Raw genomic sequence first — 23,691 nt, 5'->3', positions numbered from 1 at the left:
CTGATGCAGAGCAGCTCTTAACGCAGACAGAGAGCACGTGAGTGAGTCAGAGGCAGAAATGTAGCCCCATCTCTATGTTTTTATAGCCCCGACTATGTGCAGTTATCGGCTGGGTGGTGCACATGCACCTCCCACGGCTGATCCCCTTACATGCCAAACCCAGAAACATATTCAGAAAAATAAGCTGCAGATAAACAGGCTGTTGCTCAATTTCATTTTTTTTTCGTGTGAGTCACGACTGATTATCACCTTTGTATGAGTCCATTCCTGCATTGCTTGATGCGATTTCTTTCCCCCCAGTGATTGCATTTAAGGTGTGAGGGGCAGGATAATTGGCAGGCTACCCCTGTGATGATTGGCCCTGCTGATCATGGCTGATTGGTGCAGAACAACCACTCTATCAATTTAAATATATTTGAAAATATCATTTAATTTATAGTGCAGCCTCATGTGTGATTTTGTTGTATTTCTATAAACCAACTGTGCAGTCATGCAAAATTATGAAATTAATTGCTGATTTCTTTCTTTTTTTTCTTTTTTGTCATGACCTAGCTTTTCAAGTTTATTCAGGCTGCGGGAACAACAGTCAGGGAATGCCAAAGACTGGGTGGGCTTTGCTTAATGCAAGAGTAAATGTATTCTGGTGTTTATTGAAAACCTTTTTTTTTCGCACCCATTTGAAGAGCCTGACCTCAGCTGACATTCACTATCTGTCAACAATAAGATGCTAGAGCATCTCTCGCTCTCTCTCTCTCTCTATCTCTCTCGCTAATGTGTTCTTTTTAAAAAAGCATTGAGACCAAATTAAAATGTCATTTTTGCCGTACACAATTATACCCATTTTTCAAGTAACCCTTTGCCACAAAGGACGAACTCAGAGCGTAAACAAGTACCGGTAAACAAATGAGTGGAGCGACTACGTTTGCTGCCGCTGTCGCCGGGTGAATTGTGGCCAAACTGCCCTGATTAGCGGGAGTCTGTCTTAACGCAGCTTCTCGCAACAATCATCTGGCCTTTTCTGCTGATTGCTCTAGTATCCTCTTTTATGACATTGATTGTGTGTGTGTGTGTGGACAGGTACTGTAATTGTTTGTGTGTCAGAGTGAGTTTGCAGGAGAGTCTTATCTAGTCGTTAAATTACTTTTTCTTTACACTTTGATCAAGGGTGGGTTAATCACACACACACGATCACACAGACACACACAGACAAATGTGCTTCATCTTTTTTAGACTAATGTGTTTGTAAAATTATTTGACCATTATGTTAGATTTTCCATTTTCCCTCTGTTCCTTTATCTCATATTTGAGTCAATTATGACTCGGGATTCTGAAACGAATCAAGTTTACTGAGTGTTTTCAGTAGTTATAAAGTTGCTAAGGAAATACTCCTACCATGTATCAGTTAACTATGTGTCATGCTTTATATGGGATTAATATATGTGTGTGTTTACTACAACGTGTATAGAAATGAAGCAGCTAAGAGTGTTTGGTGTGGCCTATGTATTGTAAGCGTGCAAGCATTACTAAAATATCCAACAGCTAGATTAGACAACTGGAAATGTGCCGCTGTACAGGGGACCTTTTCTGCTAGTGTGGCAGATGAGTGTCCAGGACTTTGTGTGTATTGGTAAAATTGTACTAGTGTGTGTGTGAGTCTGTGAACTCTGAGTGTATAGCAATATTGACCATCTGAAGAGGTTGTTTCCGGCTGGCTGCATCTGGAGGACTCACACCTCCTACTGTGTGTGTGTGTGTATTCTTTGCACCAATGCCCTTTAAACCACAGGCACCAAGCAGATTACGCTGGAGGAAATGGCTCCTGGCCCATCATACATAGACACACTACAACCAAGACAGGCATAACATCAATCTCCCCAGAGGCAGACAAACTGCATGCAGCTGACTCTCGATAGTCCTGTCCACCACCCTGTGATCAAGCTTCTCCTTCAGTCTTCCTATTTCTTTCCTCTGAACTTCTTCCTTCTTGTATTTTGCCAGGTAGAAACTCAGCCCCAATAGGTGAGAGGATGCTCAGAGAGGCAGAAGTCTTCCTCCTCCTTCTTCTACACATTGGCTGTGGTGTGTGCGTGTGTGTGTGTGTGTGGGGGGGGGGGTTACAGCAATCAACTCTGGCTGCACCAACTGTAAAAGAAGGTGACGTGACTCCTTGTAATTGGTAATCCAGAGCACACAGGAATCCCTGGCGTTTACAACCAAAATGATGTCAGGGTCAATAATATTGATGGCAGCACTTTGCCTATAGACTCACCCTTAGATGAGGCGTATCCTAACGGCATCCTGACGGACATTAAATCATTATTCCAATACTTCTGTGTATTTGCTGCTGTACCCAACACCTCTGTGCATGCGGCGCAAAACTCATTGAAGTGCTGATGATGCAGACATATTTGCAGTTATTAAACACAGATGATGCAAAGCTCCATTGAGGAGACTGAGGCCTGGAGATGATATTAATCGTGTGTTTTTTTTCCTTTTAACAAATAATAGTGCAAGCACAAAGATCTTGGGGCAAATGGGAAGTAATTGCAGAGAGGAAAAAATAGCAATCACAAAAAGTATTCAGAAAGTCTCTTAGTGCGAGAATAATTAAATACAATGCATTCTTTTATTCAATTACAGCAGTGTGTGTGTGTGTATGTCCAAACTTTGGTGAACCCATGTAACGGACTGATCAAGGCCATACAAGAGGACTTCAGCTCTTCCCTCAAGCATAGAAGAGAAGAAAGCGAAAGGAATGCTTAGTGCGGTTGGAATTACAGGAAGGCAGTCGGAATGCTTGTCACTGCAGGGCCTCTGGGCGAGGAGGTAGACTCAATGAGATTCAGTCAGATGCCTCTTCCATGCAGGCAGTAATGCAATCAGAATGGAAATGATAGAACCTGCACTCTAGCGCTGTATTACAAAGTGCCATCGGTGGCATACTCATATCAAATATCAGAGCTGCCGGTTATAATCCAGAGCAGGAGCTTGCCTATAACAAATAGTATTGTTGTTCTCACCTAATCTGGTGCCATCGCTTCAGCCGCACAATAAAAACATGCATCCTTTCAGCAGCATTTGAAAGAAATGGTAATCTAAAAAATACAGGCATCGGGAAATACTCAACGTTATTATGGATGACCGATGAGCTAAAGAACACTGATGGGTATAAAATGTGTATTTACAACAGTCCTTTATCCTCCCTTTGACTGACTGCATGTAAAGGATAACTTGTGTGTGTGTGTGTGTAGTCTTGTGTACCACAACCGGAATAGTATGGTAAAATATTTCAACGCAGATCCCGTGAGTTGACGTGGCCTCGTTGCTGTTGTGACGCTGTCATTGCGTCTGGTTTATTCTTTTGTACTCCGCTTTTTTTATGTGTGTGTGTAAGCCCACACACAGGAATGCATGCCTATTAAAATTGTATGGGAACTCGGCTGTACGCCTGCCTTACATCTTTCCGGGTACTCGGCAGGACTGCTAACAAGCTGGGATTGAGGCTATTAAAACAGCAAACATACATATGTCCGCTCATATGTATGTTTGCTGTTGTGTTATCCAGCAGCAGCGACTGTTGATTTGTCTTTTGCCGAGCCGTAAAGTGAGCTGATGGATCCCCTCAATGCTAATGTTCGTCTTGTCTCCATCCCTCCACCCATCACTCTTCTCTGTCTCCACCCGTCTTTCTGCTAGGGGAGCACCTGCGCATCTGTCCCCAGGGTTACACCTGCTGCACCAGCGACATGGAGGACAATCTGGCCGTCCTGAGTCGCAGGGAGATCGAGGGACGACTTAAAGACTCCGGCCGGTCCTTACAGACCTACCTCGCCGGGCAGTACAACGCATTCAATGGTGAGTCGAAGTTTATGAGATGAGACGAGATAAAAGTTTGCCATCAAAGTGACCCAGTTTTGAATGTTTTAGTTTTAATGGTGCATTATTTTGTCAGTTTTTTATGCGTAGCGCTTTCTGTTTGAAAGTAAGGTCCTTGATTCTGACTGTAGTTCCTCATCAGTTACTTGTTTGATGGGAAGATAAGGCTTCATAAAAAGAAAATAACTGCCAACAGTTCCTGCATTCATTGCTCATTTTCTGCAGCAGGTTCTGGCTCTGATTTGACATAAGCCAACATTTACCGACTGACCTTTGCGTCTGTGACACTGTGAGTCCGGGACACACAAACTCTTCTCTGCACCGCAACATTTTGTTGTCATTATGATTTGAAAATCAGGCCCGTATGAGAAAACAAACGAGACACAGAGATAGAAAGACACTTGCACAAGCATTTTTTTTAGAATGCTTGTGCACAATTATGTGTGTCTAATGACCTGCTCCAGTTAATGTGCCTCTTGTGTAAAGTGTGTCTCTGTGGTGCACTTGTTCCCCTCGGCCAATCCGGTGACAATGGATCTGGCAGCAGGGGCTCGCCGTTTGCATAGTTAGCCTGACTCTTTCACATCACATTGATTAGTGTCCAACCGATATTTCATTACTTTTCCTCTAAACCCCCCCCCCCCCCCCCCCGTTTTTCTTTCTGGCGGCCCCTGCTTTTCACTCAGATGGAGCGACAGTCGCTCCACCAAGCCGGTACATACGCTCGCATGTTCACGCATAAGCTCAGCTAAGATGCACCCGTGTCACCCTGCGTTGCCTGCACTCTGCCATTCTTCAGGGAAAGCACCTCATTTAGCCAGTAAACAACAAAAACTGCAGACACGCACATTCAAGCAGCACTCAGCCTCAGGCTCTAAACATTCCAATGAAGCACATCCAAAAACGTGTGTAGATAAATACACACAGAGGCTTCCAACACCAAACGTAACGCGTCTTCCAATGAAGTCATTGGAAGCTTGCCTTGTTCCCTGTATCGTTGTCACACACTCGGTTTCACATGATTTCAGATAGCGAGATTATCTGAGAACGTCCTCCCCTCTCCTCCAGCTGGGGAGTGCGTAACGAGCAGAGGGAGTAGAAGTAGAAGTGATTTGTGACCTTGAGGTCTAGAAACCATCTGTTGCCGGCTGCCTCCTCTGAAGATGAGAGCGTGGAGATGAAGGGGGTTAATTGGACCTTCATACGTTACATTTGCTGCGACATGATCAGTGGCAACTTGGCAGGATCCAGCCATTCTCACCAACAGTATCCTGCTGTTATCCTTGGCTGTTTGTAAAGATCAAAATGGCCCTTCATTTAATAATTTGTGCTTTTGCCATCCCAGGAGTCAGACTGGTTGCTGGATGCAGCTTTTATTTTTGCAGGATTAGACATAAAATATTCTGTAGAAAGGTTGATTGTTATGACCCAAAATGACTCGTTTCCCAACCACATCCAAAGCGGAGTTCTTTTGTTTACATGGCTACAGGAGCGCAGAGTGACCACCGTTCCCTGCACATCTGGCTGTGTTTAGCAGGGGTGTGGGCTAGCTAGCGCCATGTGGCTAAGTGTAGGGTGTTACTGTTCCAGCCCAAGCAAGCCAGGCCCTTTTAGGTTCACGGACTTTGAAAAGGAGCCCGAACCAAGCCACAGATTAGAGGACTGTCTACTCACATGCAGTCAGATCTGGGGACACATGTGCGCATACAGCATGTGACCATAAATATGTTTGTTTACGTGCTTGTGAATTTGTAATTTAGTGACTCTTGCTGAATCAGCGAGTTGAAAGCTTCTTTGTATAGTATGTGTGACATTGCCTTGATTGTCATTCATACCGTGTACATATGCACGAGTTGAATAACAGAGTGCATTAAACAAAGATGGAGGATGATGCTGAGGATTAAGGGGAGGACAGAGTGGAGACAGATGGTGGATACAGAGAAATGGATGGAATACCCTTCCATCAAGGGCAAGTGTAAGATATTAACATGTGCAAATATATATATACATGGAGAATGGTTAAAATGAAGAATGTGATAAAATAAGTGTCACACATATTGAAGTGCGAGGGTAATGGTCAGAAAGGACAAAGCGAGTTATGGCACTGGGAGGACCTCTTAGTGAGATGGGAACCAGCTGTTCCAGACAGATGGAAACCTGGAATCTGGCAGTAGTTTTTTTTTCTTATATATATATATATATATATATATATATATTGCCACCATTATCGGCATCTGGATCCTCTGTCCAAACCTTGGCTCAAATTGCTTCTGCACTTTGCTTCATGCAAAAGCATGCTTTTCACCTAGAAGCAAGGGATCATTATTTATATATATATGACATGTTAATGATTTTAAAAGCACAACACTGCGTACAAACACTTCGTGCCCCCCTATATGGTATGCCAACAACTCCAAACATCTGTCCTCACCCTGCTGCTTTCACATCTTGAAAGGTCTACAAGACAGTGGTGAGAACAGCCTTGATGGACGGCTTAGAGACAGTGGCTCTGACGAAAAGAGAGGAGGCGGAGCTAGAAGTGGCGGAGATGAAGATGCTGAGGTTCTCCTTGGAAGTGACCAGGTTGGATATGATTAGAAAGGAGACTATAAGATGTACAGTGAAGGTTTGACGTTTTGGAGATAAGGTCAGAGAGGCCAGACTCTGATGGTTTGGACATGTCCAGAGGAGAGACGGGGACTATATCGGTAGAAGGATGTTGATGGAACTGCCAGGGAACAGGGCTAGAGGTCAACCCAGGCGAAGATACATGGATACATGAGGGAGGACATGAGCGTAGCTTGTGTTGGGGAGGACGATGTGAAGGGCAGGGTGAAGTGGAGAAGGTTGGTTTGCTGTGGTGACCCCTCACAGGACAAACAGAGAGAAAAATAATCAAATAATCCAACGGTTGATTTCTTTCTCAACCAAATTGTGCTCTTTTCTTCACATAAATAAATTGACATTGTTGAAACAGTCTATATCTGTGTTGATGTTTTCCTTCAATAAAAGCAACCGATTTTATTCACTCCCAAGTCCCACCACCCATCGTTCAATTTCCTGCTCATAGGGTCACCTTTGGTGATGTCATAAAAGATAAGGCTGTCTGTTCCCATTGTGGCACTTGATTGGCTCAATTTATCTTCATGCATATCACGTCAGCGTAGCTCAAGAGTACACTGGCCTGATTATGCCAAATGCATTACTCTCTTGTAGCTATGGTGCCAAGAATGGATAAAATGAAAAAAGGTAGGACGCAAAAGAGAGAGAGGAAAAGAATGATGATGATGGTGAAGATGTTTTATGTTAAGCAGTGGGAAAAAGAAGATGAGATAGATGTGGAAAAACAAAACAAAATGATGGTTAGGGTGAGGAATGGTCTGGAATTTGGTTTGGAAGGAGCGGAGCGGGGAGAAGCTGAGAAAGAAAACCAGATGATGAGAAAAAGGCCTGGGTAAATTGTGCATAATGCGAGGCAGGGCGCGCCACGACAGAGAAAGTCGAATAAAGACTTCCACAGAGAGCCTGTTGATAAATGGCATTCATTATGTGATGTGTCGGCGTGTTTAATGTAAGGGACCTTTTAATAGCATCTAAATGCTGGCTAAGGGCCTTGCAGAGCTCTTGGGGCACAGTATGCGTGTGATAAATGTGGTTATTGATGGAGAGTAAGACTGACACATAAACATTCTAATGGCTCCCAGATCATCATTTGTGCATTTCAGTGCACCCAGGACAGCAGTGTTTGTTTATGCCTGGTGTGTTCCTACTTTCATTGTCCTTGCACAGGAAAACAACAAAGGGAGTGGCTGAGGATCATGGGTGCTTTTGGATGGTTAGAAAGCCTGAATCATGGCTAGTCTTATCTGAATCATTACCCTTCACTATCTTGTGGTCTTTTCTTCCCTGCCTTATTATTTTCTTGCTGGCTCCATTAACCTCAGCCATGGAGGATATATTTTTTTGGCTCCTTTAAACAATATTTCAGGACCTAATTACCATATTTTAGCTAATTTCAGAGGGTAAATTAGTTTGGCCCCTCAACCAAGGAGTCACTTAATTGTATTTTTTCATGTAAATGTGGCCATCGTATTGCTATTCATGAAACATTTGTCATTGTGGACTATGTTATTTTGCCCAGTAGAGAGGTTTTATCATGACAGGCAATATCCGTTACAGGCAAATATTATTTTATGCCATTTTTTCTGTTGTAATTGTACCAATTTCACAACGTCCCCAATGACCCTCGAACAAGATTAGGCTTGCAGGTGGCACTGCAACAACATAATGCGTTGAATCCGCCGTAAATCACCACCCATGAGTCATTTGAGTGCTGCACAATTCAATCCGTAATCATCCCAAACAGGATTTGATTATTCTCCAAAATGTTTCACGCCTATCATTCAATCAGATCAGATCCAGCGGCAACTCCAAATGTGCAATTATTGTTTTGTATAGTCTGATTTTCGCGCATTCAATGCCACCTTACTTTCTCTCCTCCCCTCCTTTTGGCATATGCCTCATACTTGGCTCTCTGCCTCGCTCTTGCCTGCCAAAAAACACCCAGCTAATATGATCATTCAGCACTTGTCAAACCAACAAATAGAATTATGGATGTCAGATTTCTCAGGGATATACAATTGTTGTTTTTTTTCCTCTCCCACTCCAGCCTTTTCTTTTCCACTCATCCTCCCTTTCAATCCATTTCTTGCATGTCAGTATCTAGTGCGCTGCCAAAACTCTGCTGATCTGTCATGCTTCTCAGGCAGCCTTCTATTTATGGCCCTTAATTGTATGTGAGAAAGTGTTTAAAGTTGCTGCTGTCTTTCTCTTCAATGTCATTGCCTGGGCAGACAAAGCTTGTCCAAGAATTTAGTAGATAAATTCTACGAAATGCCCCCCCACCCCCCACAGCATGGTTCCCGAGTGCTTTGAAACACTTCCTTCTGCAAATGTGAGATAATATTAACCGCCAGATGGTGGAAACAAGCACCAATAGGAGTTTTCACACCAGGCTGGAGAGTTAGCTGAGAACAGACGAGTTGTTAAAGATTCATTGATTTCTTGTCAGCCTGTGATTACTGAATCACCAACCAGTTCAAGATTAGTCAACTGACTAATGTTGCCGGAGGGCTATAGTTCTTGGCATAGGAAACTTTCTTCTTCTTCTATCTGGAATGAGCCACTTCTCAGTGGCGGCTTGTCAATACAGAGTGCCAGTTTGCTGCCTCTTCCATGGCTAGAGGAGGAACTCTTACTCACTGCTATTTAGATCATGGAAAATAATTCTGACAAGATGCGTATCCATCCGGTTCCTGCAGTTGTTGTTTTTTTCTGTGAATGCATTTATGTCCTGGTTGAGGAACACCGACCAAACCCGAGGCCTCTGAGGTCCCTCAACTTCTTGCAGAGCAGTAAATCGAGAACTTCACCTTGTAGCTTAGCTCCCTTTACAACGCAACAGACCTTTAGCGGGTCAGCATCAGCACAGACGCAGCCCCGATCCATCAAGCAATTCCCCATTCAGTTCTTCCCTCACTCACGAACAAATACTGCAACACCTGCACTCTCAACTCATGCCAATAAACCATGGCCTCAGAACTGGAGTTGTTGCTTCTCATCTCGGCTTTTTGATGAAGATAACAGGACCACATCATCTGCATAAAGCAGATTCAGGGACAAGTCCCAGAGATCTCAGTTAGCTGCTCAATATAATTCCATGATATCCTTCCAGAAAATAATTTTTAACATGTAAAACACGTAGTAAACCAATGATTGCACTTGTACTTATTAGCCTAGTATGACATTTGATTTTAGATCGTTTTGCGAAGAACATGTTATACCTCCTGCTTCCTCTGTTCTCTGGTTGAGTCTTCTTCTGTCTGGGCTACTTGGAAAATGATCAATGCTGTGTTCACAACATTGTGTGTTGATTTTGGAATTTTGCACCATCCAAAATATTTTTATCAGACCAATCCAATGATTAGAAAGTCACTCAGTGCAAGCATACAGGCAGTGATTGGCAGCTAAAGGAACATCAGTTTGCTTTAATAAGAATATTTTTTTTGATAACACAACTTTACAAATGAGACAGCGGTTTGTGTATGCACGTGTGTGTGTGGGTGTTTTTTAATCAGATTTAAAAGTGGAGGGAAAAGAGCGGGAATAGACTCAAATATAATCCTCTTACATGTCAAGGTGGATGTGAAGCTTAAAGTGATTGCAAATGAAATCTTTAACTCCCCTCTCACTGCAGGAAGAACGTAATTAAGACACACATTCTCGACTCAGCTTGTTTTTGAGTGTGTGTGTGCGTGCCTGTGCGTGTGCATGGCGTGAGAGGTGAAAGAATGTGAATCTGTTGGAGTGCGGTGGCAGAGATTATCCGAATCTACCGCCACAAGAAAAATGTCGCTGGGAATTATGAGAGCGTGGAATTTGCATGTTCAGTCCCCCCGAGCACGGCTAGAAAATATTAGACCCCAACCCAACTCCCGATGAGGTTATATCCTACACCGCCATGCGTAAAGCTATTCAAAGCAGATCTGCTGTATGTGATTCTGACCATTTCTACTTATGTGTGTAAAAACCAACTCAAACATTTAAAAAATGATGTTTTAAATGAGTTTAAAAATATTTTAAATGCTAATGAGGATCCCCCCCCTCACTGAAATAAAGGATACATAAATAACATTGACTTCTCGGTCCATTAGAGTTTTAGCCTTAGTGTTACTCATGAATAATTTATCAGGCGATAACAAAGTTAACTTGATACAATTCTAAATGACAGCAGCTCGCATCACTGACTCTAAAGAGCAGCTATCTGTGAAACGGCATCCTCATGACTTATGGTGCTGCACAATCCCACCCCAGCTACTTTTCCTCACCCAATACGCTCGAGTAAAGCCATCGGGCAGCAGACACGGGGGAGGGGGGAGTCAAAGCAGTAAATGGAGGGAGGGATGAATGAGAGGATGAGCACGCTGTACTCAGCGAGACACGCCGATGAAGAACGGGAAAGGTCATTTTCACATACAAGAGCACGCAAACACACATTCATGGCAGCTCAGCGTGTCACTAATGATGATCATTAGTCACTGCAGCTGAAGGTCAACGGAGCGTCGGACAGCATGGTACCTTTTACCAAGCTCTGCCCTCCCACAACACTTAAACACACACCCAGGCCACATTAGGACTAATCATTCAATGGAAGAAATAACTTCTCTCCATCCCCAGAATGAAACCATTTCTGAAGACACCCTCTCAGCTTAAGCCAGACTGCAGACACTTTTACTGTATGGCTGACAGTAAACAGCAGGAATGAATTTTAATGGGCATTAAAAGCACAGATGCACCTGTCACAGCCACTGTGCACTCTGGATGGTGTGTGTGTGTGTGAGAGACAATCTGTCATGCTGTGTGTACTTCAGATCCACTGTCACCGTGAAGCTGCGTGTACATTTGCGTGGCGTTCTGCTGACTCCTCATGCATCGTGCATGTGATTCAGCGAGTGACAGGGATGCAGCAACCCTTTGGTGCTCCGGCTGGTCCAGAGCTTTGTTTTTCAAATAGCTTGAGCAACATCAGGTAAAGGGAACGGGGGAATGGGGGTGTTACCGAGACGAGGCATCTCGCTGATAAACGAGAGGCGGACAAATGGCTACAACGTGTCAGGGACGGTTATGTCACAACAGTATATAAAGGGGAAACCGTAAACAAGTGGGTTGGGATCTAAAAGAACAATTCAGAAGAGGCCAGAGAAGCTGATTTATTAAATGTGTATTTATAATAATAATAATAATAAGACTACTATACAACAAAAGATTAAAAAAGGTGCATGATTTAAAGCTGCTTTTGATTGGATTCTTACAAATCATTTTAAAATTGTATTTGTGAATCCACTCAATTAGGTGAAAGGCAAGTGATCAAAAACAACGAGGTAACTCAGTTATATGCACCCACATTAATATTGGATAATGGCTTTTGCCACCGACCCAAGTCTTCAGTTTATGGAAGATAATGTATTCTCTAATTTGCCATAATAAGTTGGTTCCATTTTTTTTCCACACACCCTTTTCTTTTTGAAGTATTTTCTGAGCAAAGACCAATAAATTAAGCAAGAGGAAGAATACAGAATGATTCCAAGTCGTGAAGCTAAGCTGTGTTGCTTAATGGAATTCAAGATGAGTCTTCACAGTACATTTTGGCAAACATTGAGTGCTAAATATGTCCCTCCAAATCGACAGCTCCGGTGAGAATAGACCCTTTTGTCGGGATTCTGTGAAAACAGCAAATGAAGCGGCAGCGGCGAAGCAGAGAGCCGGTGTTTATTAATGAGCTGGAAACCAGGAATGAGAAACGTTATCTAACAAGGCCGCTGCGTCGATATTGCAGACGGGTCAGGATGAGCTTAGCACATTAACGTTATGTAACACTGAATGCTGTGATTTTTGTCAGGTCGTGTGCACGTGGGTGATGGAGTTGTACGACAGCGTAGCGTGGATCATCTTTTTTCAGTATGTTGTGGTTGAACAACATATGCAGCATGCTGCAGTTTTTATGTGCGTTGAAATGTGTGGAAAAGCTAATTCACACACACACACACACACACACACACCAGAAATGATCTGAGCTCATCATGTAGATGCTGCACAAATTTTTGCTGACATGGATGGGCAGAGCATAGTTTTTATTGTTCCCGTTGGTTACAGAAAAGCTGGAACCTCATCAGATATCTGTAAAAGTACGGAGCCAAACTCACCTCTGACCCAGGAAGCCACGGAGCGGGATTAGCCATGACAGTATAATTAAACGCAGCAGCCTTGCAGCAAATTTTATAAATTGAGATTTTTCTGATTTCTAGACTAGAAGCTCTTTTTCCTTCCTGCATCATGCCACATTATGCATTTTTCAGTGTGCGTGCAAATGGAGCGAATAAAACACGATACAATAAATTTTGAGTTTTGATGTGGGCTTGTCGTTCTTGGTTACATTTGCATTTTTGTTTTTGAGCTCGCCTGAGTCAGCTTCATTATTCTCGTCTTTCATTCTGTCGGGCTTACAGCCTGCCTACCTGTGTTTCTGTTTCTGTTTACCTGTCTGTTTGACGGCCTGTCTCTGCCTGTTCCCTACATCTGTAAATCCTCTGTCGGAGCAGCATAGACTCCTCTCTAAAGCGCCGTCAAATTGTCTCACATCCCCATGAGGGACGCGATCGCCGACAGAATGAGTCAGCATTCGTATGCAGCGCGAGGCAGTAATAAGATTTGACTGCATTGATGCAGCAAGTACTGCGTAGTACACGTTAGATGTACTATGAGAAGAATCATGTCGAGATGTTGTGGAAACAAATAGAACGCAGAGTTCCAAGTTGAAGGGCTGGGCTTGTCCGGGATTTGAACCCGGGACCTCTCGCACCCGAAGCGAGAATCATACCTCTAGACCAACAAGCCATCTGGATGCCGTAATTTCAGGTCAAATATTTATTCTGCTTCTGAACCATAAATGTTCCTTCTCTTTAGGTTATTTCCTGGAGTTGCTAAACCACTCTGCGATCAACCTAAAAGAGACTTTCACTCCCACCTGGGGGTCCACATACGCCCAGAATTCCCAGATCTTCTCTGACCTGTACACGGATTTGACGCACTACTACAGAGGGACCAAGGTCAACCTGGAAGAGGTGCTCAACGAATTCTGGGCCCGACTGCTGGAGAAGCTCTTTTACCAAGCAAACAGGCAACATTTCATAGGTATACCGAGCTCTCGTCCACGAAATACCACGCGAAGAGACCTTTATTCTACAGAAGTGTCACTTTTACGCATGCAAATACTTTTCAGACTGTAATAAGTGTGTGTGGTGATTACAGGTGAGGACTATCTGGAGTGTGTGTCCAAGCAGATAGAGACACTGCGACCTTTTGGCGACACACCCCGTTTGCTGAAGATTATGGTCACGCGCACATTTGTGGCAGCGCGCTCCTTTGTTCAAGGGCTGGCGGTCAGCGGGGAGGTGGTGCGCAAGGTGTCCCAGGTAAACCCCGTCTCCCCCCCCCCCCCCCCACTCTTTCATTGCTTTACCTCTATCAAAAATCCACTTTCCTCCCAGACACACACACACGCTTCCGTGACAATAGAATAAGGCAATGGCAGGTAAAAGTTAGCTGCTCAGTAAATTATGGTCCAGACTGAACAATCGGGGCCCCTGCAACAATAGTTAATGTCACCTTTAACGCGACAAATACCTTTCAAAGCTGTGGCAAGGGTTAATATCTCCCAGGAGAGACGGCACCGTCTGTGCATGAGACAAGAGTAAGGTTAAAATCAGAGCAGTACAAGAGAATCTCTTCAGCTCTATGGAAGGGAGGGCTGATATTGACAGACCACTAAAAAGCACGTCTCAGACACTTGGCAAGGAGAGTGTTGAGAGCCCTGGCCCCCTGTCAGATGTATAATTGCATCGTTGCACCAGAGTTGAACATTACAATTCTGTTTTGAGATGGAAAGAAGTGTCGTGATGAGACTGTGTGGAAGTACTGTACATAATATATAGAGCAAGAAAAAAAAAACTTTTCCTGACAAAATAGGCAGCAGCATCGGTGTGAGACCGCAAGGATGCACATGAAAGAACAAATCTATTGGCCCCATCCTCTCTCAATCTAACTTACGTTCTGGTGAACGCCGTCTGCGGAACATGCTGTATCGCTTCCCCGGCATCATCAGTTAGATGTCGTGGCCTTGCCTCTCTGCCTCTCCTCGGCACGGGAAATAGGTGTGACAAGGGAACCCGAGGATGTCTCAATTAAGTTCCTGGATGCAGCAAGCCATGTATCCACATCAGTGTAACATCGGGAATAACAATGAAAACAGCTGGTCGAGCATAACAGGTAGGGCGTGAATAACAAGGTGCAGAGACTGACAGTGACACTAGAGCATCCTGCAGAGACATGGGGATTGCTGACTATAGCTTCGACTCAAGCAATCAAAATGATGGTGAGCGGCCATCGGAATTAGCACAAGCAGCATGCTAAAAGGATGTTGCTATTAATAATGGTCGTACTTATATACCCGTCAGGGTATAGCTTTCACTTCCTGAAGAGCTCAGCTGACAATATTTCCCGTGCGTGTGTGGCTACTTCTTAATCCAAATCTCATTCTTGTACAGTTTTTTCTGGTTCTGACAGCGAGCAGCACGTTCCTGAGAGAAATCTGTCCAGGGAATCATGTGTGAATAATTAGCAAAACCTTACAAATTACAAAATGTCATCTGCTAAATAGCACATGTGCCGCTATCATTCTGAATGAGGTCGTGGATTGTTTTGTTCCATTTACACCCATCAAAAGAGTGAGAAGGCTAACTTAGCATTAGGTATTGGTTTTTTTTATATATAAAAAGGACTTTAGGCTTCCACTTAACTATGCAGAATGGCTGTCGTTTTTTCCTTTTCATATTCATAATGATACACTGTATTGCACTTATGCATAGAGGATGGGCGCCGCAAGTCAGACGAAAGTAAAAGGGAAAATTAAACGTTGATGCCAACATCCTCACTTTATCCTTTATTGTCCGTCACTCACAGTAAATACCAACATTTACGTTGATATTCCACAGAGCTGTGTCCCTGCTGTCTCCTCTTAACATGAAGAGCTAGATTTACTTTTTTAGAGTAACTATCTTCTATCGAGTGCGCTCTAATGAGACAGCTCACTCCTATTTATAGCTATGCATTGCCACTTAAAGGACCCATATTTACCACACACTACTCAGGAGGTATTACACAGCTTGCATGCAAAGACGGAAGGGGGGAAAAAAACCAAGCCGAATCCTTCGTTTACGTGTGCGCGTCACATATCTTCCTGCAGGAGTCTGTTTGCTAGCAACTCAGAGGAACCATGACATGAATCCCTGCAAAGTCTTGGTTGGATCAGACATGAAACATAGTGAGCTGTACTGAAGGATGATGAAAGAGTAGCATAAAAAAGGAGGCTGAGAGCACAGCAAAGGAATAAATTGAGATGTTTTTGCAAGGTGGAAACGCAATCTCAACCCTCAGATGAAGTCTCTTTGGTTTAGTACTATTTCTTCCTGCGCTGGTTGCGGTGTCTCACTTTTTTTGGGGGGGGGGCGACACGGCACATAGCTCACTCTGGAGGCAAAAAGCGTGTTGTCTGGTCTTGCTTCGCAACACAAGGGTGGAGAGGTCGCTCATATGTGCTGCTAAATACAGAGGAAAGAAAAACAGAGAGAGCGTGTGAGAGCTATGGAAGAGGTTGATTTCTGTGAGCAGTATAAAAAGTAAGGACAGGTTGTAAAGGTGAAACAAGGATGTTTAAGGGCGTACAAACAGCAAAGAGAGTATATATATATATATATCATGTATTGCATCCCTGTAATCAGCCAGTGTAGAGATGACATGAATCTTCATCGTGTGTGTGTGTGGATGCTGCAGTTCCTTTGTGCTATGATTATCAGCATCAATTTTAAAAAGATATAACAGATCCCAGACTGATGAATTTCTTGCACTATTTTGTGTGTCTTCTTGTGGGTTTTTTCCTCCTCTGCCAATCACTCTCTGCAAACCTAATTTGTTTGTTTTAACCCTCTCCCTGTCGCTCTTTTCATTATTTATTCTCCTTCTTCTCGCTTACTGATCTTCATTCATCAAGAATTCATATGACTCATTGGTGGTTAATTAATGAGCGGATGGGCAGAAGAAAAACAGAGTAAGGAGGATCTGACTCTGACTTAAGCCTGGAAACATGGTTATTGCTTTTCTGTATCACGTATTTCACTTCATCTCCTCTTTGAGCAACGCAATCTAATTAACGAATTCTCTTTATCTCTTACGTATCAAAGATTGCTTCACTAAATTTAGGCTCATTATGCATTTTTTATACTTGCTTCAAGATTTTATTTAGTTTATTTAGTTGTGTCAAAACAAATAATATATGCTGAAGTACACTGCGATTGAATATCATCTATCCTGATTACCGGTAATGGTAAAGCGCCGCAGTGGAGTTCAGACACCGGCGGCGGCCGATGACGCCGCTCGGACCAGTGAGGTCTAAGACATTGTGAAATGATGCAGATGGCGAATGTGCGAAGACTGGGTGGTGGTGAGGGGGTGGAGGGTGTCCATAACAGCAGCATGTGTGAAATAGAGGGCCATTTAAAGCTAGCGGCATACACACACACTCCCGTTTAGCCATCAGTAGGGGATATCAAATAAATCCAACCAATAGACAGGGACGAAAGTACCCTTTGTGGAGGTAAATATTAAAAGAGCTGTAAACTGCTAACAAGATGGACAAAATAAAGACTAGATCAAAATGCTGAACAAGCATTTCACAGGGGCTGCCTCTGCCGATGCAATTTCATGGTCAGAAAATGATCATTTTTATGTCCAGTTATGTCGAGCAGTCCTGATTTTTCTTTTGAACTACTGATTGGTTTGTAAAATATAGAATCTATTTTCCTATCTGATACGCATCAATGCCCTACAGCCGCTGATGCTGTGGTAAAAGCTGGCATCAAACTCCGAATTAGCCGTTTGGAGACGAGTTTCTTAGAGAAGCATCAGGCTGGCCCAGATTTCAGCTTCGAGCAGCTTTGTCTGTGAAGTTGAGCTCCTTCCATCTCTCGCTCTCTTTCCCACAAACACACAATCACGAAAGGTTTTATATGCGTAGCTGTGCTCTCTTGTGAACAGAGCTTACTGGTATTAACCCACTTTCATTTTCCGCACACCCAAGCCCCTTCCTGTTTTCCTCCTGGGGAAGAAAGAAAAGTGAAGGGAGGTCGAAACAGCCGAATCAGGGACTGAGAGTACTTGTATGAATGTCAGGCCCTTTCATCACATGTAAAACAAAAATATTCTCCTCAAGAGGTTTCTGCAGAAGCCTGTGCTGCTTGAGCGTCTGGCGAAAACTAAAATAAGGCCAACTAATCTGACTGCCATATTAAGGCCGACAGAATGACTCAATCCAATTAAAACCTCGATCTAATCCTAGAGAGGGATGTACGAACGGGCTTGTAGGAACAGAAGTTGCTTAAACGTACTGTTTGACCCACACCTCCTCATTTATTTCCAGACCTTTTACATCATGCATCCTTGAATAAACAGTCATTTGTCATCCTGCTGGCGTGTTTTGTTTTTGTCTCCTGCCCAACCTCAGGTACACCTAACCCCGGAGTGCACGCGTTCCGTGATGCGGATGACTTACTGCCCCCACTGCCGTGGCATGGCCTCCGCCAGACCTTGCGCCAACTACTGCAGCAACGTCATGAAGGGCTGTCTGGCCAATCAGGCTGACCTCAACACAGAGTGGAGGCATCTGGAGGGTGGGGAGCACACGTTTTTGAATGAAACTCCATCTACGCGCCAGATATGAAACATTGTACGCGTTCTTCCCGTTAACCACACCTTCTGTGTTTGCAGAAACGATGATGCAGGTGGCTGGACGCTTTAATGGCCCATCCGGCGCGGAGAGCGTGGTGCTGTCTCTCCCCAGCCGTATATCGGAAGCCATGTTTGTCATGATGGAGAATATAGAGTCGATCAACAGCAAGGTCAGAGCACATACCGGTTCAAACCAAACACGCAGTCAACGTTTTCCCAATCCACCCTGTTGACTAAATGTAAATCTACACTTCTTTTAAAAAGGCTTGAGATGCGAGGTAGACAACTGTTTTATTCTGTGCTAGCCTGCAAAGAAAGAAATATGTCCAGTGTGTTAGAGATACAAATCAGGCTGCATTTCTATGAACTACAGAGAACAACCATGTTGTATGAATTGAAATGAGGCGAGAGTGGCGGGACAGGTTTTGCAATCAGAATCTGTTGAGAGCATTCAAACAGTCTGAGTGAAGCAGAGCAGCTGAATAGCTTTTAATGTCAAAAAGAATTTTAACCTTTTTTTCAGCTGCTTCTGCAGAATGCAGGGGCAGCTAGTCAGTGCTGGTCAGGGTGCCAGGGCGCTCAACCTGACACAAAAAGAGTCATGATGAATGATAAAACTGGGCAATATTTGTGCACTTTACATATGAAGTGTTTGTGGAAACTATGTAGTCAGTTGTCTGCCTGTCACAAAGCTGACAGCGTGAACCCAAAAGCACAGCAAAGCGACAGAATCCGAAAGTCAGAATATGGCAAGCAGGCGTGGAAAATAAAATTTTGGCGAGAAGTACTGACTGGCAATCCAGCAGGGAATTAAGGCTTGGGCGGAGTATATGTAGAGTGGAGGCTGATTCAGAGATGGGTTGCAGGTGCCTGAGAAGGCACAGGTGAAGTGGATGAACTTGATTGAGTGCAGGGACGTGGTGAACGTTCTGAAATAACAAGAGAAGTTACTTTAAAACACTCAAATGGATAGAATAAAAGAATAAGCTTACGTCCAGGCAGGCGTCATGACAGATGTTGAATTTTCGCAAGATAATAACAGATGATCAAATGTTGGTGATGATCCGGGAGAGATCCTGGATTCTGGATAACTTTGAAATTTCCATTAACATTGCAGTCAATGGAGCTTCAAAATATGTTCCTCAATATCTCGGTTCATTATTGACAGATGTTTATGGAATTTGGCACAGTCATGTAGGGTGGGGACCTCTGTGCTACCAGATGATCTGATACAGAATGAGGTCAGGAGAAAATAAAAGTCGATTTTAACATTGAAAACTCCATTTACTGATTCAAAAAACAGTTAAAAAGACACATCAACTCTGATTCACTTTTTCTTTTCATGGTCAGTGAGTAAAGATGCCCAGAACAATTTGGAACCTTTTGATGATGATCCAGATCACCATGTGGACGGTGTAAATCCAATGAGGAGGGGGATGAGCTGCTTGGTGGAGGTCTGCGCTCTCTGAGTGCTTTCCTCGTCGACTATTTGACTGCAGAGTAGTAATGTGTTTTTGATACCTTCACTTTTTATTTTTTTGCATTAAATCATACTGGGATATTTGCTTATGTTGATTGAACATGGCACAGTTCACAGCTACTGCTACAATAATGTTGAGTACGCAAGCGAAGCGTCTACTTCACTCTTTTCCGGCTCTGGCACCGATGGAAATTGGATTGAGTGGTTTGGTGGAAGGTGGAAAACTGTGTCGACAGACAGACAAAGCTTCCTTTGTGCCTGTTTGCTGAGGTGAGCCAGAGTCTGCCTCCGACAATGTTCGGTTTGGCTACAACACATAGTTTCACCGTCTTATCTTCGTCCAGAGGAAAGAGCTGTGATGTCGTAGAATGCAGTTTGTGGTTGTGGTCTGGTGTCACGGCAGATGCAGTGCAGGACAGATGATCTGTTATTTGCATAATCCGTTGGAAGCATAAGATTAGGTCATGTCTTTTTCCCATTATAGCATACCAATTACGAATAACAGTTGCTGCCGTGTGCACAAGTAAAAGTGCATGAGAGCTAACCAGTACAACTCGTTGTTGTTTTTTTAAGTGTACTTGTACTGTTTACTTTGTGCAAGTTTGTTCAACAAATGAAACATATTTTGCTGATGCGGAATAGTTTCTATATAAAGTGCATGTATGGGATTCTATTCAAAGTGTTGGATTTCAGTCTTGTTAACACTAAAAACAATAACGATCCCGAGTGGATCTACTTAGAAAGAGGAAAACAATGTTTACAGGAAAGTGCAAAAGCCTTGGTCACCATGAATTTGATGACAACGCCCCGTTGTGGGCTTTGCAGTGTTTAGAGAACTGTTTAGATCCTGATCAGACCCTATAACCCTTTCATCAGCCCCTCTCTGACATCATCTCACTCCTTCTTGCACCAGTTGTCCCAAACTTGTGGGAACCTCAGAGAGGGCGTAACCGGCAACACGGGACCGGACGACCTCGTGAGAAGAGGGAAAGCTATGGCGGATGACGGTGTGGGATCCAGCTCCAGCATCATGGACAAAATGGTTTGTATTTACCCAAATGAATCCCAGTCCATGTTGTTCCTCTCTAAACATGTGACTGGTCATTTTCATCCATGGGAATTTAATGCTGTTGAATGACAGACGAATGAATGAGCAGCTACCGAGGAAGCGTTTCTTTTCTCTCCTGTCCCACGTATGTTGTAGAATGTATGAAAGCTCATGAGTGAAACTTTTGTCAACCGCGCTTTCAGGTGTTTGACGTAACTGCAAAACTGAGGGACTTGAAGCCGTACTGGGTTTCCCTCCCAGACATCCTGTGCGGTGAAAGAGTGGCCATCGGCGCAGGAGCTGAGGACAAGTGTTGGAATGGCATGAGCCGAGCCAGGTAGGGCTCTCTTGAGAGCTGGATTGTCATGCTTGCGTGTTTCACGTGTTAAACAAGTCTTTATGCACGTCAGGTACCTTCCAGAGGTGATCGGTGACGGACTAGCCAGCCAGATCAACAACCCCGAGGTCGAAATCGACATCACCAAGCCAGACATGACCACACGACAGCAGATAATGCAGGTGAAGGTCATGACGCACCGACTGAAGAACGCTTACGACGGCCAGGATGTGGACTTTCAGGACGCCAGTGAGTCTTTTTCCTCTCACCTTTCTAAATGAACTCCTCTCTAAATGTTGCGGATGTTGAACCGCTAAGCGCACGTCCCTGATCCTTTGCCCGCAGGCGACGACTCCAGCGGTTCAGGAAGCGGCATGTGCAACGATGACATGTGTTCCCGGGGGCCGCGCCTAGTTGTCCCCGTCACCAAACGACCCATCATTTACCACAAACCTCCAGAAAACGAGATGGTGCTCGCCTCGGCCAACCAGAACCTCGCCTCTGTCACCATTTATCTGCTTCCACTGCTCGTCTTGCTGCTCCGGCGATAATCAACAGAGGAATCTACTAACTGGGACTCAGTTTGGGACACGGGGGGTGGCATGGGAGGGGAGGGGGTGGAGTCGGGAAGCTGGGGATTGGTTAAAATTAAAAACGTATTTGGAAACAAGAAAACTATCACGTGGATGGACTTCATTTTTGTTTCTCGATTACAGCAAGATGGGATTACGAGTATCCATTAATGTTTCTGATCTGCTCTTTTGTTTCTTGCTATATGACACCATTAGAGTCGGTCTTTTCACATTTTCAAATTTTTTCTTTTTTCTGTTTTTTCTTTCCGGTATTTGGTTTCTCTCAGATTATATACGTACCAAAACTGTTTGAGATTATATCGTTGGTGTTGACACCACATGGAGAGGGAGAAAGAGGATTTGCAGCAGTGCTCAGATACCAACATTTGATATTTCACTCAAAAAAACTCTTATTTCAAAACCAATTATTTATTTTACTAGTGAGTCAAACAGACCCTGTAGTTCACCCATATTTACAGAAATATTACACAATCTTTGTAGAAGAAGGAGGATAATCTCAGAATGTTGTTTCACGCTCACACAGCAAGGATGGGAGCACTGCACATCAGCACTTTTTTTTGCCATTCCGTCGTGTGAGCTGTAATAATAACCGTGATCACACTCGCACTCACATGATCGTCTAATGTGGGAGTAACCCGATCTACCCCCGCCCCCCCCCCCCCCCCCCCCTCACCATCCATCTCTCCTCCCCCCTCCCTTTTAGCCTGCTGGCTGTGTGTTGGGTCTGGTGTAAGATAACAGCAGCTTCCCACTATAGCTCCCTGCACGTGGAGCAGGCGTGTCGCTTTAAGAGCACCCTCGCAGTGACGGGTGACTGATGGGTCGTGATTTATGACATTACATTACGTGCAGGCAGACAAGTTTTTTTTTTTTTTTTAAGGAATCATTTACATAATTTACCGCGCTCCCTGCAAAGATCCTGTGCTCCTGTGATTGGCTTCATAATCAATTTGTCTGTTCACAGATTCGTGTCACACCGAGCATGTCTTCGATTTGTACGACTACTTTGATGGCAGATGCAGCAATGTACATATTTTTGATTGCTTCTTTGTTAATTTTCTAGGGTGGGGGTGAGGATTAGGGATTACAATTTTATAACGACCACACAGTGGCAGGCCATAACTCTTTTTTTTCCCTCGTTTGTCATAGCATATCTATATCTGCCTTCCTTTTCTATATCAGTGCCTCTTTCCTCTCACTCCCCTCCACCCCCTTCTCCTCTAACCCTCCTTCCTTCCTCATCGGTTATAATGACCTTTAAAATGTTTTTCATGCTGGAAAGGAAATATGACAATGACACAGTACTTCAATATGTGTCAAAGTTAGTGGGATGGGGGGGGGTACCGCAAGGTCTTTTCTTGATGAGGAACCTGCTAGAGGAAGCACCTACCAAATGTTAAGACGATCCAGAGCTCTCCTTTAGGAACCCTGTGCAACCCTGTTGTATGAGAGTGATGTCTTTGGCTTGTCTTCATATAGATCTTGTTGGGATGGCACAGAAACTCAAATTGCTGGAGGAAATTTAGAAACCAACTCCCTATCTGTATTGATTTGTGTATTTACATCATATTTCGGAGAACTTTATTGAAGAGGATGGAAATAGGCAGTTGCAACTCATTGTGTGTCAGCCAATAATAACACGGATCAAATGAGCACATTAGGGGGGGCTCTGTCAAAGTTTGAGAAGCACATCTGTGAGGTACTCGGTTAATTCAAGTTTATTTTGATGATGACTTCTTCCCTTTTTTTTTGGACAAGATTAATGAATTAATCCTCATATGTGTGTTTGTTAATCTGTGTGTGCTTTTGTATTCCTGTAAGTCCCTGGTTAAGAGATCTGCCTGTGACTGCCTTTGACACTTTATCTGGTGTTGGGGGGTGGAATTTGAGATTTAAAAAAAACAGATTCTAATGATATTGGATCTTCCAGTGAGGGGATACATTTTTATTTATTTAAAAA

The 23,691-nt window shown here is 43.7% G+C and overlaps 1 protein-coding gene and 1 non-coding gene across 2 annotated transcripts in view; one reads left to right on the top strand and one right to left on the bottom strand.

Moving 5' to 3' along the window:
• LOC137916253 (glypican-1-like) overlaps nucleotides 1-21,689 on the top strand; it is a 44,570-nt gene extending 22,881 nt beyond the window's left edge. Inside the window, exons 2-10 of the mRNA XM_068759331.1 lie at nucleotides 3,697-3,855; nucleotides 13,399-13,626; nucleotides 13,744-13,907; nucleotides 18,050-18,215; nucleotides 18,313-18,443; nucleotides 20,667-20,795; nucleotides 21,005-21,138; nucleotides 21,212-21,387; nucleotides 21,484-21,689. Of these exons, the coding sequence (XP_068615432.1) occupies nucleotides 3,697-3,855; nucleotides 13,399-13,626; nucleotides 13,744-13,907; nucleotides 18,050-18,215; nucleotides 18,313-18,443; nucleotides 20,667-20,795; nucleotides 21,005-21,138; nucleotides 21,212-21,387; nucleotides 21,484-21,689 (1,493 nt within the window). The remainder of the gene's footprint in view (nucleotides 1-3,696; nucleotides 3,856-13,398; nucleotides 13,627-13,743; nucleotides 13,908-18,049; nucleotides 18,216-18,312; nucleotides 18,444-20,666; nucleotides 20,796-21,004; nucleotides 21,139-21,211; nucleotides 21,388-21,483) is intronic.
• trnap-cgg (transfer RNA proline (anticodon CGG)) lies at nucleotides 13,258-13,329 on the bottom strand. Its single transcript has one exon. It is a non-coding gene; the product is annotated as a tRNA-Pro (tRNA).
• Nucleotides 21,690-23,691: the final 2,002 nt, after the last annotated feature.

This window comes from Brachionichthys hirsutus, unplaced genomic scaffold (assembly GCF_040956055.1).
Source record: "Brachionichthys hirsutus isolate HB-005 unplaced genomic scaffold, CSIRO-AGI_Bhir_v1 contig_280, whole genome shotgun sequence".
In the NCBI taxonomy this organism is placed as follows: Eukaryota; Metazoa; Chordata; class Actinopteri; order Lophiiformes; family Brachionichthyidae; genus Brachionichthys; species Brachionichthys hirsutus.
The sequence above is the reverse complement of the archived record's forward strand: the minus strand, read 5'-3'. Positions and strand labels throughout refer to the sequence as shown.